This window comes from Mirounga angustirostris, unplaced genomic scaffold (genome assembly GCF_029215605.1).
Source record: "Mirounga angustirostris isolate CCGP_5_RB_7025 unplaced genomic scaffold, mMirAng1.0.hap1 SCAF_9, whole genome shotgun sequence".
In the NCBI taxonomy this organism is placed as follows: domain Eukaryota; kingdom Metazoa; phylum Chordata; class Mammalia; order Carnivora; family Phocidae; genus Mirounga; species Mirounga angustirostris.
The window spans coordinates 143,289,115-143,306,926 of NW_026991717.1; the positions used below are offsets into that span (position 1 = coordinate 143,289,115).

At 62.8% G+C, this 17,812-nt stretch overlaps 1 protein-coding gene across 8 annotated transcripts in view; it reads right to left on the reverse strand.

Annotated features, from left to right (window-relative positions):
* Nucleotides 1-742: 742 nt before the first annotated feature.
* AHNAK2 (AHNAK nucleoprotein 2) overlaps nt 743-17,812 on the reverse strand; it is a 33,278-nt gene continuing 16,208 nt past the window's right edge. For 7 of the 8 annotated variants that reach the window (XM_064571691.1, XM_064571698.1, XM_064571697.1 and 4 more), the window contains 6 exons: nt 17,581-17,639; nt 17,371-17,469; nt 16,670-16,777; nt 15,697-15,847; nt 15,214-15,398; nt 743-15,065 (listed from right to left, as the gene is read on the reverse strand). In XM_064571691.1, coding sequence (XP_064427761.1) covers nt 1,434-15,065; nt 15,214-15,398; nt 15,697-15,847; nt 16,670-16,777; nt 17,371-17,469; nt 17,581-17,639 — 14,234 coding nt within the window. In that variant the 3' untranslated portion in view covers nt 743-1,433. The remainder of the gene's footprint in view (nt 15,066-15,213; nt 15,399-15,696; nt 15,848-16,669; nt 16,778-17,370; nt 17,470-17,580; nt 17,640-17,812) is intronic. The other variant, XM_064571692.1, reaches the window with a different exon arrangement.

Sequence of the window (17,812 nt, forward strand, 5' to 3'; positions counted from 1 at the left end):
GACGGCACTCGCCGCCTCTGTCTGACGTACGGGACAGGCCGGGAGCCTCGGCCTGGGGTGCTGGTCTCACTTGACTTGGGGACAAACACCCCACTGACTTCCTTCCCCTTTGTCAATCATGAACTGCCCATTTTCCCGAGGATTCCACATCCCCTAGCGTGGCTGCCCTCCCCCGTCAGCCACAGGGAAGGGCACGGCGTGCGCGCAGGGGAGGGGAGCCCTCTGCTCTCCCTGCCGGGGCGGCACTGGTGGGGGGCTCACGGCCCAGCTCTTGCTGCGGCACCCACAGCCCGAGAGGGAGAGGAGCGGGTCACCAGGAGCCCCCCGGGCCGGGCGGGACGGGGCAGGTTGCGCTGGGGACGCTGCGAGCGGTGGGCCCAGGAGGAGCGCCGCAGGGTGGCCGAGAGGAGGAGACTGGGTACCCGGCCTGGGGATTTGCTCCCGGGCCCTGCTTGGGAGGAGGGGAAGGAAGCCCCCGAGATGGGTCCCCATCACGGCCAAGGACGGCTGCCCTGCTCTGTCCCTGTGCTGCCTTCCCCCGGGGCACGGTGCCGTGTCCCTGACAGCGTGGCCTCGCTCTGAGCTCCCGGCCTGAGCCTCCTTCTGGCTGCCTGACCCACGACAGGCAGAGGACCACTCTAAGAGTCACCCCTAACTCTCCTCTAGGGCAACCCGGGAGAGGTTAGTTCTGGGAGCGTGTGAGTGGAGCACGAGCAGAAACAAAAGACCTCGCAGGCAGTGCTGTGGGATGCATCTTGTCCTTTATTGTCCATGGAGGGGAGGGTTCCACTGGCAGCCTGGCTGCAGCGTGTGCAGTGGGGGGCACGGGGCATGTGGGGGGCGGTGCAGACCTCCTCCGGCTCACCCGCCCCAAGCGGCCACGGAGCAAGCCGGCTCAGCCGCCACGCTCCGCGGCGTGGGCACCGTCTACACCAAGCATCCCGAAGCTCGCCTCGTGAGGTGTTCGGCACAGGACTGCGCTCCTTACAGGTGAGCAGGCAGTGGGGTTTCCTGGAATGCACCAGACTCTGCCTGGCATCGAGGGAAACGATGAGGCCCAAAGAGGCAGGACAGGATCGGGCCACGGCAAACACTGCGTCTACACCCACGGCCATTAACACCCCGTCCCCAAGGGCACGGCCCGGCTGCGCTGAGCACTGTGGCGGGTCTCTGGAGGCGTGGTTCATGGAGACCTCACCCCAGCAGCCTGGGCTGTCGGGCTGCCTCCCTGCTTCCGCAGCTCGGGCCCCCCGCCCCCGGCGGAGGGCCGCGTGGTGGTGGCCCGGCTGGTGTCCTGCGTCTCAGTGCCGGGAGTGTGGTGGACGCCGTGGACGCCAGCGTGGTCGGGATGGGAGCTCGGTGCGGCCGGGGTTCTGCTTCGGGACTTGGTGCGGGCGTCTGTCCTCCGCGGAACAGTCACCCCTTCCCGGCCCTCATTTGGTGGCGGGCCTGGGCGCAGACTGCTGGCTGGCGGCTCCGTCCCGCTCCAGCAGGATCAGCTCGGTTCTTGCCGTGGAGGTCACCATGGTCCCGGAGCCCCGCCTGGTGCCCACGGCCTCTGCCAGCTCCCTTGCTCCTGTCTCATCCGGGGAGAAGCTTTCTCGCGCGTCGTAGAAGGTACCTGCCTCCTCTTGGAGACTCTGCTCGGCCAGACTCACCTCCTCTTCCTCACTTTCACTTTTCTTGGTAGGGGAGGAGGAGAACCCCAACTTAGGAAATCGGAACCAGCCCCCCTTCTCCTGTGAGGGAGGGGTCCGCGCCTCGGGCTGGGTCTGCACGGGAGCCGGTCTCTGGGCATCAGCTTGGGAATCGGCGCTTGTCTCGGAGGCCGAGGGAGAAAACCCGATGCTCGGGAGCCAAAACCGGAACAGACCAGAGGAGCTTTTCCCTTCAGGTTTTCCTTTGGGAGCCTCGGCCTCCTCTGCCTCCTGGCCCTCCTCCGGCGGGAATTCGAGGATTTCCGCGGGCTCTTCGTCAGAACAGCTGTCTGCATGCCCGTGGCCAGAGTGAAGGTCAGATGAACACGCTGGCGGTCCCGGCACATCTACACTGGGACAGATCATCTCAAAAGGCTCTCCGGTGTCAGGCTGGAGGTCTCCAGAAACGGGGTCTGCTCCTGGGACAGGTTCCTGAGCCTCTCGAAGGCGCCCCCCCAGCCCGCACTCTGCGGTCACCAGCTGCACCTGCGCCCACGTGGGGGGTTCTGGGACCCTCCCCTTTAGCAAGGAAACCCCGTAGGAAGGTGTTTGGGTCTCCGACGCGGGGAGCTCTGACTCCCGCACCACCTGGGTGGGAAAGGCCTCGGGCCCCGAGAGCTCGGCATACCCGGCTGTCACCGTGCTGTGCACGGACACCTGGCGGCTGGCAGCCTCTGTGCCCTGAATGTGCACCCTGACCTTACAAATGGGGGCAGCTTCCGAGGAGAGGCCGAGGGCCACAGGGGCCTTCGGGAAGCTGGTGCCCAGCCCGCCAGGGCTTTGTTCCAGCAGGGCCGTGTCAGGACCGCTCTGTGGGCAGGACGACAACTCTGTCACGCTGGGCACGAAAACGTCAGCCTCCGAGCCGGGGGCCGGGAAGCTGAACCTTGGTACCTTTAACTTGGGGAACTGGACACGTAGCACAGAGTCTTCCCAGACTTGACCCACGTTGACCACGGAAACCTGGGACGGCACATCCGTACTGGAAGCCCTCAGTCTGAGAGGGCCCTCAGGCTGGGAAGGCGGCCCCTCTGCCCCCTGCGCCCCTCTGCCCAGGCCCTGGCCTGCTGGTCCAGGAAGAGGGGGCTCACCTGCTTCTCCTGGAGGGACACAGGGCTCTGCAAGCACCCCATGCAGCTGGAGGGGCAGGGAGCCTGCGCCCGGCCGGACCCTGACCTCGGAAGCTGACAGCCCCTCAGCAGGGGCGTGAAGGTCAAGATTCCTCCGAAGAACATCTGCGTAGGAGGAAGCTGGGCTGCCTGCAGCTGCCCCATCTGCACCAGCCTCGGGGGGCTGCAGGGACTCAGCAACATCCACCTCTGACGCAGGCACACGGGCATCCGGACTCCGCACCCCAGCTGCGGCCTCTCCTTCCCCTGGCACACCGGCCACCACGGGCGCGGGCCTCTGAGCCCCCAGCCCTGCAGAGCCTGCCCGCTCCTTGGCGGGGCGTCCGAAGCCGGGCAGGCGGAGTGAGGGCATCCTAAACCAGCTCTCCCTGGAGCCTGCCGGCGCTTCTGCCGCGGCTGCATCCCGCCCTGGGCTCCCCACCGCCGGGGATGGCTGAAGGGGGTCTTCCGCCGAGGAGGCCGTCACGTCCCCACAGGGCTGGCTTGCTGAGCTGTCCCCAGGCCCGTGCTCTTGGGTGCTGTCCCTGAGGGACAGGCCGTGTTTGGGAAGAGGAAGGCGGCCTGTAGACAGGCTCTGCTCCATCGTGGCATCCCCAGGGCTGAGGTCAGGTCTGACAAAGCCCAAGCTAGGAACGGGGGCCTCTGGGAGGTGCAGGCTCACATCCGCTCCTTCTGGGGGACCTGCGGCTGCACCAGTGCCCCCAACACCTCCCTCACCACCGGCCGTGTCTGTGGGGCCGGCAAGGGCCAGGCCTGGGTCTCCCCGGGGCAGGCCGGCCCCCCGTGTGGAAGCCTCCATTCCAGGAGGTGCGACCTTCAGCCGGGCAAGGGCTGGTGTCCTGACCGCTCCCGCCTCCCCGTCCTTCCCGAGAGACGCATCTGCACCAGCTTCTGCGGGGGTAACGGGACCGCTGGGCGGGCCGCCCAGAGCATCTGCAGCGACAGCCGGGCTGTGTCCAGGGTCTGCTTTGGACTCCACCCCCTTCTTCGGGGACCAGCTGAAGGAGGGCAGCTTGAGCCTCGGGGCTGTCACGGGCCTGCCTTTGTCCTTGAGCCCCGCACCTTCAGCTGGGGCCTCCTCTGGGGCTGCTGCCAATGTCCCCGCAGTGCCTGCCTGTCCCTCCGCCACTGTGGACGCAGAGACACCTGCAGGGGGCAGATGACCGTCTGGCACTGGGAATGCCGTGGCTTCCTCCGCGGAGGAGTCCAGTCCCTGTGCAGCGAGCGGGGGGGACGTGGGGGGCGCACGCTCGGCAGCTCCAGGCTCCACCACTCCAGTGGCTGATGTTGGCAGTGACAGCCGGAACTTTGGTCGATGAAATTTAGGAAAAGTCACCCGGCCATAAGATTCGGGAAATACAGTGTCCGCGGGGCCCGTGTGACCATCAGGCTGGGACAGTAGAATGCTCTCACTGGAGAGGAGGTCGCCTGCACCTGCTGTGCTGGGAAGCTGAGAGTGCGCCTGGGACCCAGACGGGGTTTCACAAGGCAGCTCGGAGGGGACTGGGCCTCTGGGGACAGTCACCTGGTATTTTGTAAGTGTGACACCCTCACTGGTACTGAGGCAGGACGATTCCCCATGGGGACCACCGAGCCAGCCCAGCCTGGACACCTGCAGGGAAGTCTCCACGGAAGCCGCAGGCGTCCCCTGGGGCCCCCCATGTCCTGACTCTAAGGGGGATGCTGAGGCCCTCACAGGCAAAGGGACCTCAGGTTCCTCTGCAGAAGCTACAAAGCCTTTAGCTGCTTTCCCTGGTGGAGAGAAGACTTTGGGCAATTTAAAATGGGATTTTTTGCTTTTGCTTTTTTCTCCATCTTTTCCAACTGACAAGGCGACATCACCTTCCAAATGGAGAGCATGCTGATCACCACCAGAGACAATTGGATCTCTGAGGCCTGAGGAGAGCGAACTATGGGTATCTTTATCATGTCTGTCAAGCTCTGGAGAGATCAGGGAAGTCTTACTGGGGGAGGTTCGAGAGGAGGAAATGCTGATTTTAGGAAATTTAAACTTGGTCGCTTTGGAAAACACTTCAACCTCCCCAGAGGATGAATCCAGCTTGGCCCCGGTAACCTGGGCGTCCACCTCCACGCTGGGCAGGGACACCACCATGTCGGGGGCACTCACCTCCCCTTTGGCACCCTTCGGGTCCAGTTTGGGCCCCTTGATGTCCACCTGGGGGGCCTTGAAGTCCACTTTGGGCATTTTGACATTGGGCATCTGCACCTTGGGCAGGTGCCCTTTGAGTCCGCCTCTGTCTGAGGGTTCCTGCAGCTTCCCCTCGGGCACTTGGCCCTCAGGGAGCTTCAGGCCCACCGAGGCTGTCTTGACGTCTAGGTCGGCAGATGGCAGCTCAATGGTCACATCACTGGTCTTGACGTCGGCCTGGATAGAGGGCATGGAAACCTCAGCCTGTACCTTGGGCAGGGACGCGTCCACAGAGGCTTCCAAGGACTTGCTTGGTGCCGACGTGCTGAAGGTCGGCATCTTGAACTTGGGCATCTTGAACTTGCTGTCTCCAGCGGCCACTTCCTTGTCTCCCAGGGACAGTTCAGCCTCCACCTTGGCGCTGGGCACCTGGGTGTCCACCTCCATGCTGGGCAGGGACACCACCATGTCTTGGGAGCTCACCTCCCCTTTGGCATCCTTCAGGTCCAGTTTGGGCCCCTTGATGTCCACCTGGGGAGCCCTGAAGTCCACTTTGGGCATTTTGATGCCGGGCATCTGCACCTTGGGCAGGTGCCCTTTGAGTTCGCTTGTGGCCGAGGGTTCCTGGAGTTCCCCCTCGGGCACTTGCCCCTCAGGGAGCTTCAGGTTCACCAAGGCTGTCTTGACGTCTAGGTCGGCAGATGGCAGCTCAATGGTCACATCACTGGTCTTGACGTCGGCCTGGATAGAGGGCATGGAAACCTCAGCCTGTACCTCGGGCAGGGCCGCATTCATAGAGGCTTCCAAGGACTTGCTTGGTGCCGACGCGCCGAAGGACGGCATCTTGAACTTGGGCATCTTGAACTTGCTGTCTCCGGTGGCCACCTCCTTGTACCCCAGGGATGGGTCAGGCTCCATCTTGGCATCAGGAACCTGGGCGTCCACCTCCACGCTGGGCAGGGACACCTCCCCGTCGGGGGCGCTCACCTCCCCTTTGGTGCCCTTTAGGTCCAGTTTGGACCCCTTGATGTCCACCTGGGAGTCCTTTATATTCACCTGGGGGGCCTTGATGTCCACCGTGGGCATCTTGAAGCTTGGCATCTGCACTTTGGGCAGCTGGCCCTTGATCTTGACACCTTCTGCTTTGCCCTTCAGCCCGGACACAGCCACCTCTCCCTCAGGGAGGGACACCTCCAGCTCTCCCCCAGGGAGGTCGATATCAGCAGTGGGCACTTGGAGGGCACCCTCTGGGGCTCGCACCTCCCCTCCCAGGGGGTGCAGTGTGGCCTCGGCTCTGACCTTGGGCACTGACACGTCCACATCCACGGATGTTCCCAAATTCTTGCTTGGTGCAGACACACCAAAGGACGGCATCTTGAACTTGGGCATCTTGAACTTGGTGTCTCTGGCTGCCACCTCCTTGTCTCCCAGGGACAGGTCAGCCTCCAATTTGGCACCGGGCACCTGGGCGTCCACCTCCACGCTGGGCAGGGACACTTCCACGTCGGGGGCGCTTGCCTCCCCTTTGGCGTCTTTCAGGTCTAGTTTGGGCCCCTTGATGTCCACTTGGGGGGCCTTGATGTCCACCGTGAGCATCTTGAGGCTGGGCATTGGCACTTTGGGCAGCTGACCCTTGATCTTGACCCCTTCTGCTTTGCCCTTCAGCCCGGACACAGCCACCTCTCCCTCAGGAAGGGACACCTCCAGCTCTCCCCCAGGGAGGTCGATATCAGCAGTGGGCAATTGGACGGCACCCTCTGGGGCTCGCACCTCCCCACCCAAGGAGGGCAGTGTGGCCTCGGCTCCGACCTTGGGCACCGACACGTCCACGGATGTTCCCAAATCTTTGCTTGGCACTGACGTGCCGAAGGACGGCATCTTGAACTTGGGCATCTTGAACTTGCTGTCTCTGGCGGCCACCTCCTTGTCTCCCAGGGACAGGTCAGCCTCCACCTTTGCTCTGGGCACCTGGGTGTCCACCTCCAAAGCGGGTAGGGACACCTCCACGTTGGGGGTGCTCACCTCCCCTTTGGCATCCTTCAGGTCCAGTTTGGGCCCCTTGATGTCCACCTGGGGGGCCTTGAAGTCCACTTTGGGCATTTTGATGCTGGGCATCTGCACCTTGGGCAGGTGCCCTTTGAGTCCGCTTGTGGCCGAGGGTTCCTGGAGCCTCCCCTCGGGCACTTGCCCCTCAGGGAGCTTCAGGCTCCCTGAGGCTGTCTTAACCTCTAGGTCGGCAGATGGCAGCTCAATGGTCATGTCACTTGTCTTGACGTCGGTCTGGATAGAGGGCATGGAAATCTCAGCCTGTACCTCGGGCAGGGATGCGTCCACAGAGGCTTCCAACGACTTGCTTGACCCCAATGTGCCGAAGGACGGCATCTTGAACGTGAGCATCTTGAACTTGCTGTCTCTGGCGGCCACCTCCTTGTCTCCCGGGAGGTCGATATCAGCAGTGGGCAATTGGACGGCACTCTCTGGGGCTTGCATCTCACCTCCCAGGGAGGGCAGTGTGGCCTCGGCTCTGACCTCGGGCAGGGACACGTCCACGGATGTTCCCAAATCCTTGCTTGGCGCCAACGCACCAAAGGACGGCATCTTAAACTTGGGCATCTTGAACTTGGTGTCTCTGGCTGCCACCTCCTTGTCTCCCAGGGACAGCTCAGCCTCCGATTTGGCACCGGGCACCTGGGGATCCACCTCCACACTGGGCAGGGACACCTCCACGTCGGGGGCGCTCACCTCCCCTTTGGCGCCTTTCAGGTCCAGTTTCGGTCCCTTGATGTCCACCTGGGGGGCCCTGATGTCCACCTGCGGGGCCTTGATGTCCACCGTGGGCATCTTCAGGCTCGGCATTTGCACTTTGGGCAGCTGGCCCTTGATCTTGACCCCTTCTGCTTTGCCCTTCAGCCCGGACACAGCCACCTCTCCCTCAGGGAGGGACACCTCCAGCTCTCCCCCAGGGAGGTCGATATCAGCAGTGGGCAATTGGACGGCACCCTCTGGGGCTCGCACCTCCCCACCCAAGGAGGGCAGTGTGGCCTCGGCTCCGACCTTGGGCACCGACACGTCCACGGATGTTCCCAAATATTTGCTTGGCACCGATGTGCTGAAGGACGGCATCTTGAACTTGGGCATCTTGAACTTGCTGTCTCTGGTGGCCACCTCCTTGTCTCCCAGGGACAGGTCGGCCTCCAATTTGGCACCGGGCACCTGGGCGTCCACCTCCACGCTGGGAAGGGACACCTCCATGTCGGGGGCGCTCACCTCCCCTTTGGCGCCTTTCAGGTCCAGTTTTGGCCCCTTGATGTCCACCTGGGGGACCTTGATGTCCACCGTGGGCATCTTGAGGCTGGGCATCTGCACTTTGGGCAGCTGACCCTTGGTCTTGACCCCTTCTGCTTTGCCCTTCAGCCCGGACACAGCCACCTCTCCCTTAGGGAGGGACACCTCCAGCTCTCGCCCAGGGAGGTCGATATCAGCAGTGGGCACTTGGAGGGCACCCACTGGGGCTCGCACCTCCCCTCCCAGGGAGGGCAGTGTGGCCTCAGCTCTGACCTTGGGCAGTGACACTTCCATATCCACGGATGTTCCCAAATCCTTGCTCAGCGCCAATGCGCTAAAAGACGGCATCTTGAACTTGCTGTCTCTGGAGGCCACCTCCTTATCTCCCACAGACAGGTTTGCCTCCACTTTGGCTTTGGGCACCTGGGCGTCCACCTCCATGGCGGGTAGGGACACCTCCATGTCGGGTGCACTCACCTCCCCTCTGGCGCCCATCAGGTCCAGTTTGGGCCCCTTGATGTCCATCTGGGAGGCCTTGATGTCCACTTTGGGCATTTTGACATTGGGCATCTGCACCTTGGGCAGGTGCCCTTTGAGTCCTCCTGCAGCTGAGGGTTCCTGGAGCTCCCCTTTGGGCACTTGGCCCTCAGGGAGCTTCAGGGCCACCAAGGCAGTCTTGACGTCTAGGTCAGCAGATGGCAGCTTAATGGTCACTTCACTGGTCTTGACGTCGGCCTGGTTGGAGGGCATGGAAACCTCAACCTGTACCTTGGGCAGCGACGGGACCACATAAGCTTCCAAGGACTTGCTTGGTGCCGATGTGCCAAAGGACGGCATCTTGAACTTGGGCATCTTGAACTTGCTGTCTCTGGCTGCCACCTCCTTGTCTCTCAGGGACAGGTCAGCCTCCACCTTGGCGCCGGGAACCTGGGCGTCGACCTCCACACTGGGAAGGGACACCTCCACGTCGGGGGCACTCACCTCCCCTTTGGTGCCTTTCAGGTCCAGTTTGGGCCCCTTGATGTCCACCTGGGGGGCCTTGATGTCCACCGTGGGCATCTTGAGGCTGGGCATCTGCACTTTGGGCAGCTGACCCTTGGTCTTGACCCCTTCTGCTTTGCCCTTCAGGTCGGACACAGCCACCTCGCCCTCAGGGAGGGACACCTCCAGCTCTCCCCCAGGGAGGTCGATATCAGCAGTGGGCATTTGGACGGCACCCTCTGGGGCTCGCACCTCCCCACCCAAGGAGGGCAGTGTGGCCTCGGCTCCGACCTTGGGCACCGACACGTCCACGGATGTTCCCAAATCTTTGCTTGGCGCCGATGCGCTGAAGGACGGCATCTTGAACTTGGGCATCTTGAACTTGCTGTCTCTGGAGGCCACCTCCTTGTCTACCAGGGACAGGTCAGCCTCCAATTTGTCACCGGGCACCTGGGCATCCACCTCAATGGCGGGTAGGGACACCATAACGTCGGGGGCGCTCACTTCCCCTTTGGCACCCTTCAGGTCCAGATTGGGCCCCTTGATGTCCACCTGGGGGGCCTTGAAGTCCACTTTGGGCATTTTGATGCTGGGCATCAGCAACCTGGGCAGGTGCCCTTTGAGTCCGCCTCTGTCTGAGGGTTCCTGGAGTTCCCCCTCGGGCACTGGGCCCTCAGGGAGCCTCAGGCCCACCGAGGCAGTCTTGACATCTAGGTCAGCAGATGGCAGCTTAATGGTCACTTCACTGGTCTTGACGTCGGCTTGGATGGAAGGTATGGAAACCTCAGCCTGTACCTTGGGCAGGGCCGCATCCACAGAGGCTTCCAAGGACTTGCTTGGCACTGACGCGCCAAAGGACGGCATCTTGAACTTGGGCATCTTGAACTTGCTGTCTCTGGCTGCCACCTCCTTGTCTCCCAGGGACAGGTCAGCCTCCACCTTGGCATCAGGAACCTGGGTGTCCACCTCCACGCTGGGCAGGGACACCTCCACGTCGGGGGCGCTTGCCTCCCCTTTGGCGCCTTTCAGGTCCAGTTTGGGCCCCTTGATGTCTACCTGGGGGACCTTGATGTCCACCTGCGGGGCCTTGATGTCCACCTTGGGCATCTTGAGGCTCGGCATCTGCACTTTGGGCAGCTGGCCCTTGATCTTGACCCCTTCTGCTTTGCCCTTCAGCCCGGACACAGCCACCTCTCCCTCAGGGAGGGACACCTCCAGCTCTCCCCCAGGGAGGTCGATATCAGCAGTGGGCACTTGGGCGGCACCCTCTGGGGCTCGCAACTCCCCTCCCAGGGAGGACAGTGTGGCCTCAGCTCCGACCTTGGGCACTGACACGTCCACAGATGTTCCCAAATCTTTGCTTGGCACTGACGTGCCGAAGGACGGCATCTTGAACTTGGGCATCTTGAACTTGCTGTCTCTGGCGGCCACCTCCTTGTCTCCCAGGGACAGGTCAGCCTCCACCTTTGCTCTGGGCACCTGGGTGTCCACCTCCAAAGCGGGTAGGGACACCTCCACGTTGGGGGTGCTCACCTCCCCTTTGGCGCCCTTCAGGTCCAGTTTCGGCCCCTTGATGTCCACCTGGGGGACCTTGATGTCCACCTGCGGGGCCTTGATGTCCACCTTGGGCATCTTGAGGCTCAGCATCTGCACTTTGGGCAGCTGGCCCTTGATCTTGACCCCTTCTGCTTTGCCCTTCAGCCCGGACACAGCCACCTCTCCCTCAGGGAGGGACACCTCCAGCTCTCCCCCAGGGAGGTCGATATCAGCAGTGGGCAGTTGGATGGCACCCTCTGGGGATCGCACCTCCCTTCGAAGGGAGGGCTGTGTGGCCTCGGCTCCGACCTTGGGCACCGACACGTCCATGGATGTTCCCAAATCTTTGCTTGGCACTGACGTGCCGAAGGATGGCATCTTGAACTTGGGCATCTTGAACTTGCTGTCTGTGGAGGTCACCTCCTTGTCTCCCAGGGACAGTTCAGCCTCCACCTTGGCGTCGGAAACCTGGGCGTCCACCTCCACGCTGGGCAGGGACACCACCATGTCGGGGGCGCTCACCTCCCCTTTGGCACCCTTCAGGTCCAGATTGGGCCCCTTGATGTCTACCTGGGGGGCCTTGAAGTCCACTTTGGGCATTTTGATGCTGGGCATCTGCACCTTGGGCAGGTGTCCTTTGAGTCCGCCTGCGGCCGAGGGTTCCTGGAGCCTCCCTTCGGGCACTTGCCCCTCAGGGAGCTTCAGGCCCACCGAGGCTGTCTTGACGTTTAGGTCGGCAGATGGCAGCTCAGTGGTCACATCACTGGTCTTGACGTCGGCCTGGATAGAGGGCATGGAAACCTCAGCCTGTACCTTGGGCAAGGACGCGTCCACAGAGGCTTCCAAGGACTTGCTTGGTGCCGACGCGCCGAAGGACGGCATCTTGAACTTGGGCATCTTGAACTTGCTGTCTCTGGCGGCCACCTCCTTGTTTCCCAGGGACGGGTCAGGCTCCATCTTGGCATCAGGAACCTGGGCGTCCACCTCCATGCTGGGCAAGGACACTTCCATGTCGGGGGTGCTCACCTCCCCTTTGGTGCCCTTCAGGTCCAGTTTCGGCCCCTTGATGTCCACCTGGGGGACCTTGATGTCCACCTGCGGGGCCTTGATGTCCACCTTGGGCATCTTGAGGCTCGGCATTGGCACTTTGGGCAGCTGGCCCTTGATCTTGACCCCTTCTGCTTTGCCCTTCAGCCCGGACACAGCCACCTCTCCCTCAGGGAGGGACACCTCCAGCTCTCCCCCAGGGAGGTCGATATCAGCAGTGGGCACTTGGAGGGCACCCTCTGGGGCTCGCACCTCCCCTTCCAGGGAGGACAGTGTGGCCTCGGCTCTGACCTTGGGCACTGACACGTCCACATCCACGGATGTTCCCAAATTCTTGCTTGGTGCAGACACACCAAAGGACGGCATCTTGAACTTGGGCATCTTGAACTTGGTGTCTCTGGCTGCCACCTCCTTGTCTCCCAGGGACAGGTCAGCCTCCAATTTGGCACCGGGCACCTGGGCGTCCACCTCCACGCTGGGCAGGGACACCTCCATGTTGGGGGCGCTTGCCTCCCCTTTGGGGCCCTTCAGGTCTAGTTTGGGCCCCTTGATGTCCACCTGGGGGGCCTTGATGTCCACTTGGGGGGCCTTGATGTCCACTGTGGGCATCTTGAGGCTGGGCATTGGCACTTTGGGCAGCTGACCCTTGATCTTGACCCCTTCTGCTTTGCTCTTCAGCCCGGACACAGCCACCTCTCCCTCAGGGAGGGACACCTCCAGCTCTCCCCCAGGGAAGTCGATATCAGCAGTGGGCATTTGGAGGGCACCCTCTGGGGCTCGCACCTCCCCACCCAAGGAGGGCAGCGTGGCCTCGGCTCCGACCTTGGGCACCGACACGTCCACGGATGTTCCCAAATCTTTGCTTGGCGCCGATGCGCCGAAGGACGGCATCTTGAACTTGGGCATCTTGAACTTGCTGTCTCTGGCGGCCACCTCCTTGTCTCCCAGGGATAGGTCAGCATCCACCTTGGCACCGAGAACCTGGGCAGCCACCTCCACCTTGGGAAGGGACACCTCCACGTCGGGGGCGCTCACTTCCCCTTTGGCGCCTTTCAGGTCCAGTTTGGGCCCCTTGATGTCCACCTGGGGGGCCTTGAAGTCCACTTTGGGCATTTTGACATTGGGCATCTGCACCTTGGGCAGGTGCCCTTTGAGTCCGCCTCTGTCTGAGGGTTCCTGCAGCTTCCCCTCGGGCACTTGGCCCTCAGGGAGCTTCAGGCCCACCGAGGCTGTCTTGACGTCTAGGTCGGCAGATGGCAGCTCAATGGTCACATCACTGGTCTTGACGTCGGCCTGGATAGAGGGCATGGAAACCTCAGCCTGTACCTTGGGCAGGGCCGCGTCCACAGAGGCTTCCAAGGACTTGCTTGGTGCCGACATGCCGAAGGACGGCATCTTGAACTTGGGCATCTTGAACTTGGTGTCTCTGGCAGCCATTTCCTTGTCTCCCAGGGACAGGTCAGCCTCCACCTTGGCATCAGGAACCTGGGCGTCCACCTCCATGCTGGGCAAGGACACCTCCATGTCGGGGGCGCTCACCTCCCCTTTGGCACCCTTCAGGTCCAGTTTGGGCCCCTCGATGTCCACCTGGGGGGCCTTTATGTCCACCGTGGGCATCTTGAGGCTGGGCATTGACACTTTGGGCAGCTGACCCTTGATCTTGACCCCTTCTGCTTTGCCCTTCAGCCCGGACACAGCCACCTCTCCCTCAGGGAGGGACACCTCCAGCTCTCCCCCAGGGAGGTCGATATCAGCAGTGGGCACTTGGGTGGCACCCTCTGGGGCTCGCACCTCCCCACCCAAGGAGGGCAGTGTGGTCTCGGCTCCGACCTTGGGTACCGACACGTCCACGGATGTTCCCAAATCTTTGCTTGGCACTGACGTGCCGAAGGACGGCATCTTGAACTTGGGCATCTTGAACTTGCTGTCTCTGGCGGCCACCTCCTTGTCTCCCAGGGACAGGTCCCCTTCCAGTCTTTGTTCCTCTGCTGCAGTTGGCTGTCCCCCTCTTGGGTCTCGTGTTTCTTCTTTCCCTTCTCCTAGTATTTCCTTGTCTTCCGTATGTAGTACTTTCACTTTCATGGTGCTTCCTATTTCTTGGTCCAGGTCCAGGACGGGTTTTTCCCCGGCTGCTCTCACGTCCTTTCTGGGTGACCATCCGAAGGAGGGAATGTTGAACCTGAGCATTGTCCTCCTCTCCTCTCTCCCTCCTTTGTCCTTGTCCCCATCCTTCTTTTCTCTTTCCCTATGACCTTCCTCAGGTCCCCCTGCTCCTCCTTCTTCTCGTTCTGGCAGGTGCACTTTGGGCTTCCTGGGTGCTGCCAGCTGAGGTCCTGGTGCCCCCTCCCCCACGGGGGGGGTCTCCTCTGCCGCGGTCCCTCCCTGCCCGTCCCCCTGGGCCAGCAGCGCTGTGCCTCCTTCTGTGTCTTGATTTCTTTCTTTGGAAAGTTTAAACATGGGTGTTTTTAAACTGGGTATTTGGATTTGGAATTCTGGTTGGCGGCCCTGTGCGTCTCCTTTGCCTTGCAGAGCTGATCTGGCAATCCCAGCTTCCATGCCCTGAGCCACCTCTCTGAGGTCCTCCCCACCTTGTGGGGCTGAGCTCAGCCCAGGCTTCCCCTCTGACACAGCGTCCTCCGGGTCCTTCGCGTCCTTTGTTTGTTTTCGGCGCCTAGACGCCATGCTGGCCCCTTCCCCCAGGGCTCCCCGGCTGGGGGCTCCAGGCTCTCTGGGTGTCCCTGCTGGTACCTCTGCCGTCCTGTCCTCTCCCCTGCTTTGCACGGTGGCCTCGGTGGCCTCTCGTCTGTCCTCCCAGGATCCGGCCTCCTCTACAACCCCAGCCTGGAGTGCTCCACCTTGGACCCCTCTGCTTGGTCGCCCTTCCAGCGTCGGACCCTTCCCTGAGCCCATCCTGAACCTCAGGTTCAGGAACCTCCTCTTCCGCTGGCCGTCTGGTTCTGCCTTCTGCTCCTGATCCTCTGCTGGGAGCTGGGCCTCCGTGTCTGCGCTTGTAGGGGACACATCAGGTGCATCTCCCCGCCCGTAGGCCCCTGAGGAGCTGTGTGACCTCCGCGGTCCTGGCTTGCTCGTTATTGACTGGAATTTGGGCCAGGACAGCCTCTCTTTTGGGGGCCGCCTGCATCTACCCTCCCTGGGCTTGGCGAGCAGTCTCTCCTGGTCTCCGCCCCCTTCCAGGGTCTGTGTGGGGGTCTCTGTGGAGCCATCAGCCACATCTTTGTCCTGAAACACAAGGAGAGTGAACTTGCAGCTGCTGGTACGAGGCACTCAGGGGACAGAAGAGGGTGGGGTGGGAGCCCCTCCTCAGCCTCAGCCCCGGGGTTTGGGGGGAGGTCAGTGGGGCCCAGCCTCACTGGCTGTGGTGCATCACCTGCTTCTCACTGCCCTTCGGGCCATGCTGAGCCCCCCTGGTGGCCCCTTCCTCGTCCTCTGTGGCGGGACGTTTCCGTTTGACTTGGAACTGCACCTTGTAAGGCTCTGAGTACTGAAGAATTTTGAGAGCGTCTTCATATTTAATGTTGTCAAAGAATATGGTTGCGCTGAGCAGCTGATCCCCTAGACAAAGACAGAGCGGGCCCTCGGCCTTAGATGCCCCAGTCCCGCCATAGCTCGGAGAGATGCATCTACCGGGGCCCCGGGAGCCCAGCCCCACCCTCCACGGAGCCCTGTGTGGGAAGGAGGCCACCCCGTGGCCCTGGCGGGAACGCCTAGCACAGCCGGCGGCCCCGGCCTGGAGGTGGCTGAGCAGTCTCAGCAGGGGCATCCTGAGCGCCGGGCGAGGCCCGTTTTCCTCCAGGTCCCTCCCGTCCTGATGGGGACCATGGGGATCCCAGGGAGGGGGCGGTCATGGCACCTTCTCTCAGGCTGAAGAGCTTGGCAGCTGACGAGTCCTTCAGGACTTGTTTCACAAAAATCCCCTGGTCCCCACCACCTGTGACACTATATCCGCTGGCTCCAGCTTCTGCTTCGGTTGTCAGCATCACCTCTGTCGCCTCCTGCATGGACTGGAGCAGAAGCACATCAGGGCCGTGGTGCACTTCTGCCTATGGCGCCGTGGGCATCCGTGCTGGGGGCCTACCCACCCTGAGCATGGGGACCCCAGAGTCCTGCCCATCATCCAGGAGACAGGGGGCAGCATAGGAGCCCCCAGCCAGGGCCTGGGCTGTCCTGTCCAGGCCTTGGAGAGAGCCAGCTGCAAGCCACCTGCTGCAGGAGCGGCCTCCTCTTGTCCCCCCAACCTGCCAGCCCTCGGGAGCAGCTGGTTGGCCCATTGGGCTCAGTGAGCAGACAGGAGGGGCTTCTGCTCGCAGGGTGGGCAAGCCTTGTTCATCCCTCACGCCCCAGTGGCACGCAAGGCGGTGGGGGTCAGGCGGGGGAGGGTCAGAAGTGCCGAGGATCACACAGCAAGTGGGACGGCCAGCCCGACTCAGAGGCTTTGGGCCCGGCCGAGCTGTGGGACTGCAGGAGCCGCGGATGACAGGACAGGCTGCCTCGGGGCCGTGCACCCTCCTCACTGGGCGCCCCCGAATCCAGCACCTTCCGTGGTTTGTGTATGAGGCAGGCAGCAGCTGCACCCATTGCAGAGACTGAGGTCTGCGTGCCTCGGTCTCCCTGGCCACGTGGGGCTCTTCCTTAGACGTCTCAGGGGAAGCCCGGACCAGCCTCTGGAGGCCCCGCCTCCAGACCAGGCCCGACGAGGGTGACAAGCAGGCCCTTCCCTGGTCTCCTCGCCCCTCTCCTTGCTCCGACCCAGCCGCGCCTCCCGCCCAGCTGGGGGTCTTCGCAGGGAGCCCACCTCCCTGACCCTCAGGCACTGCCACACCCACCTGCGGATGACTCATCCTGGAGAATGTCCGGGAGTCCCCTGATTCTCGCTTCCACCAGGATCTCCGTCCCCCAGAGTCCGAGGAAGCCCGCCGCCTCGGTGTGTCCTCCTGCAGCCACAGAGGCCAGAGGTCACGCACCTGCCCCCACCCCGGGCACAGGAGGGACTCAGGGGACCGGAGGCCCCAGAGCAGTGCTGCGTGCCGAGGGAGCTGATCTCATGGCTGGGGCGGGGGGCGGGGGGCGGTGACTCTTGGCCCTGGTGCTTCCTGACAGGGCCCAGCCCCCAGGCCCCAGCACCCACACCCAGGGCAGACCCGCCAGGAACTGGGGTTTTGTGGGCAGGGTAAGAAGGAAACAGAGCAAGAACAAGTCTTTTAGGAAATACACCTGCTCCCATGCCCTCCCCCTAGGCCCCTCCAGAGACAGCCCGTGTATGCCCACATCGGGCATGGGCTCTCTTTCCCACACGTGCACACGCGTGCACAATCTCATCTCCGTCTTGGCCCGCTGAAGGGAGGGGTCCTGGGGGACGGAGGGGTCAGAGAGGAAGGCGCAATGGGTAGAACTGTGGCCCGGTGGGCAGCAGGGCAGGGCTGCGTGGCTGCACAAACGGGTGGGAGTTGCCCACACAGGATGATGAAGGAGACATGCTCACACCTGCACTTTCCCTCAGCCCGTGGTCTCTGTCCTGCAGGCTTACCGGGAGTCCGGAGCCAACACCCTCCGCAGCGTGTTCATACACAGGGGAGGACCCCTGTGGCCGTGGCCGAATGATCTCGTCCACGGGCCCTTCAGTCACCTGGCAGGAGAGAAAAATCAGGTAGCCCTCAGCCACCTGGGCTCTGCGCAGGCCCAGGAAAGGCTGGGGGCTGTGTGAGGGGGGCATGCATCCTCCAGGGGCCTTGCTTACAGACTGGTCCTCTTCTGTGTCTGCGTCCGGCTCCTCAGGCTGCAGCTGCCGGCCAGACACTGCAAAGAGAGAGGCTGAGTCAGCGGGGCCGTGCAGGTGGGGAGACCAGATGGCGGACCCGGGGGGCCGGGCCCAGGCGAAGTCCGTCCGTGCACCTGGTGCACGCGTCACCCCATCCTGGACACTGGGTCTGGGAGCACACGCAGGGGTGGGCAGGTTGTGACATCAGGTC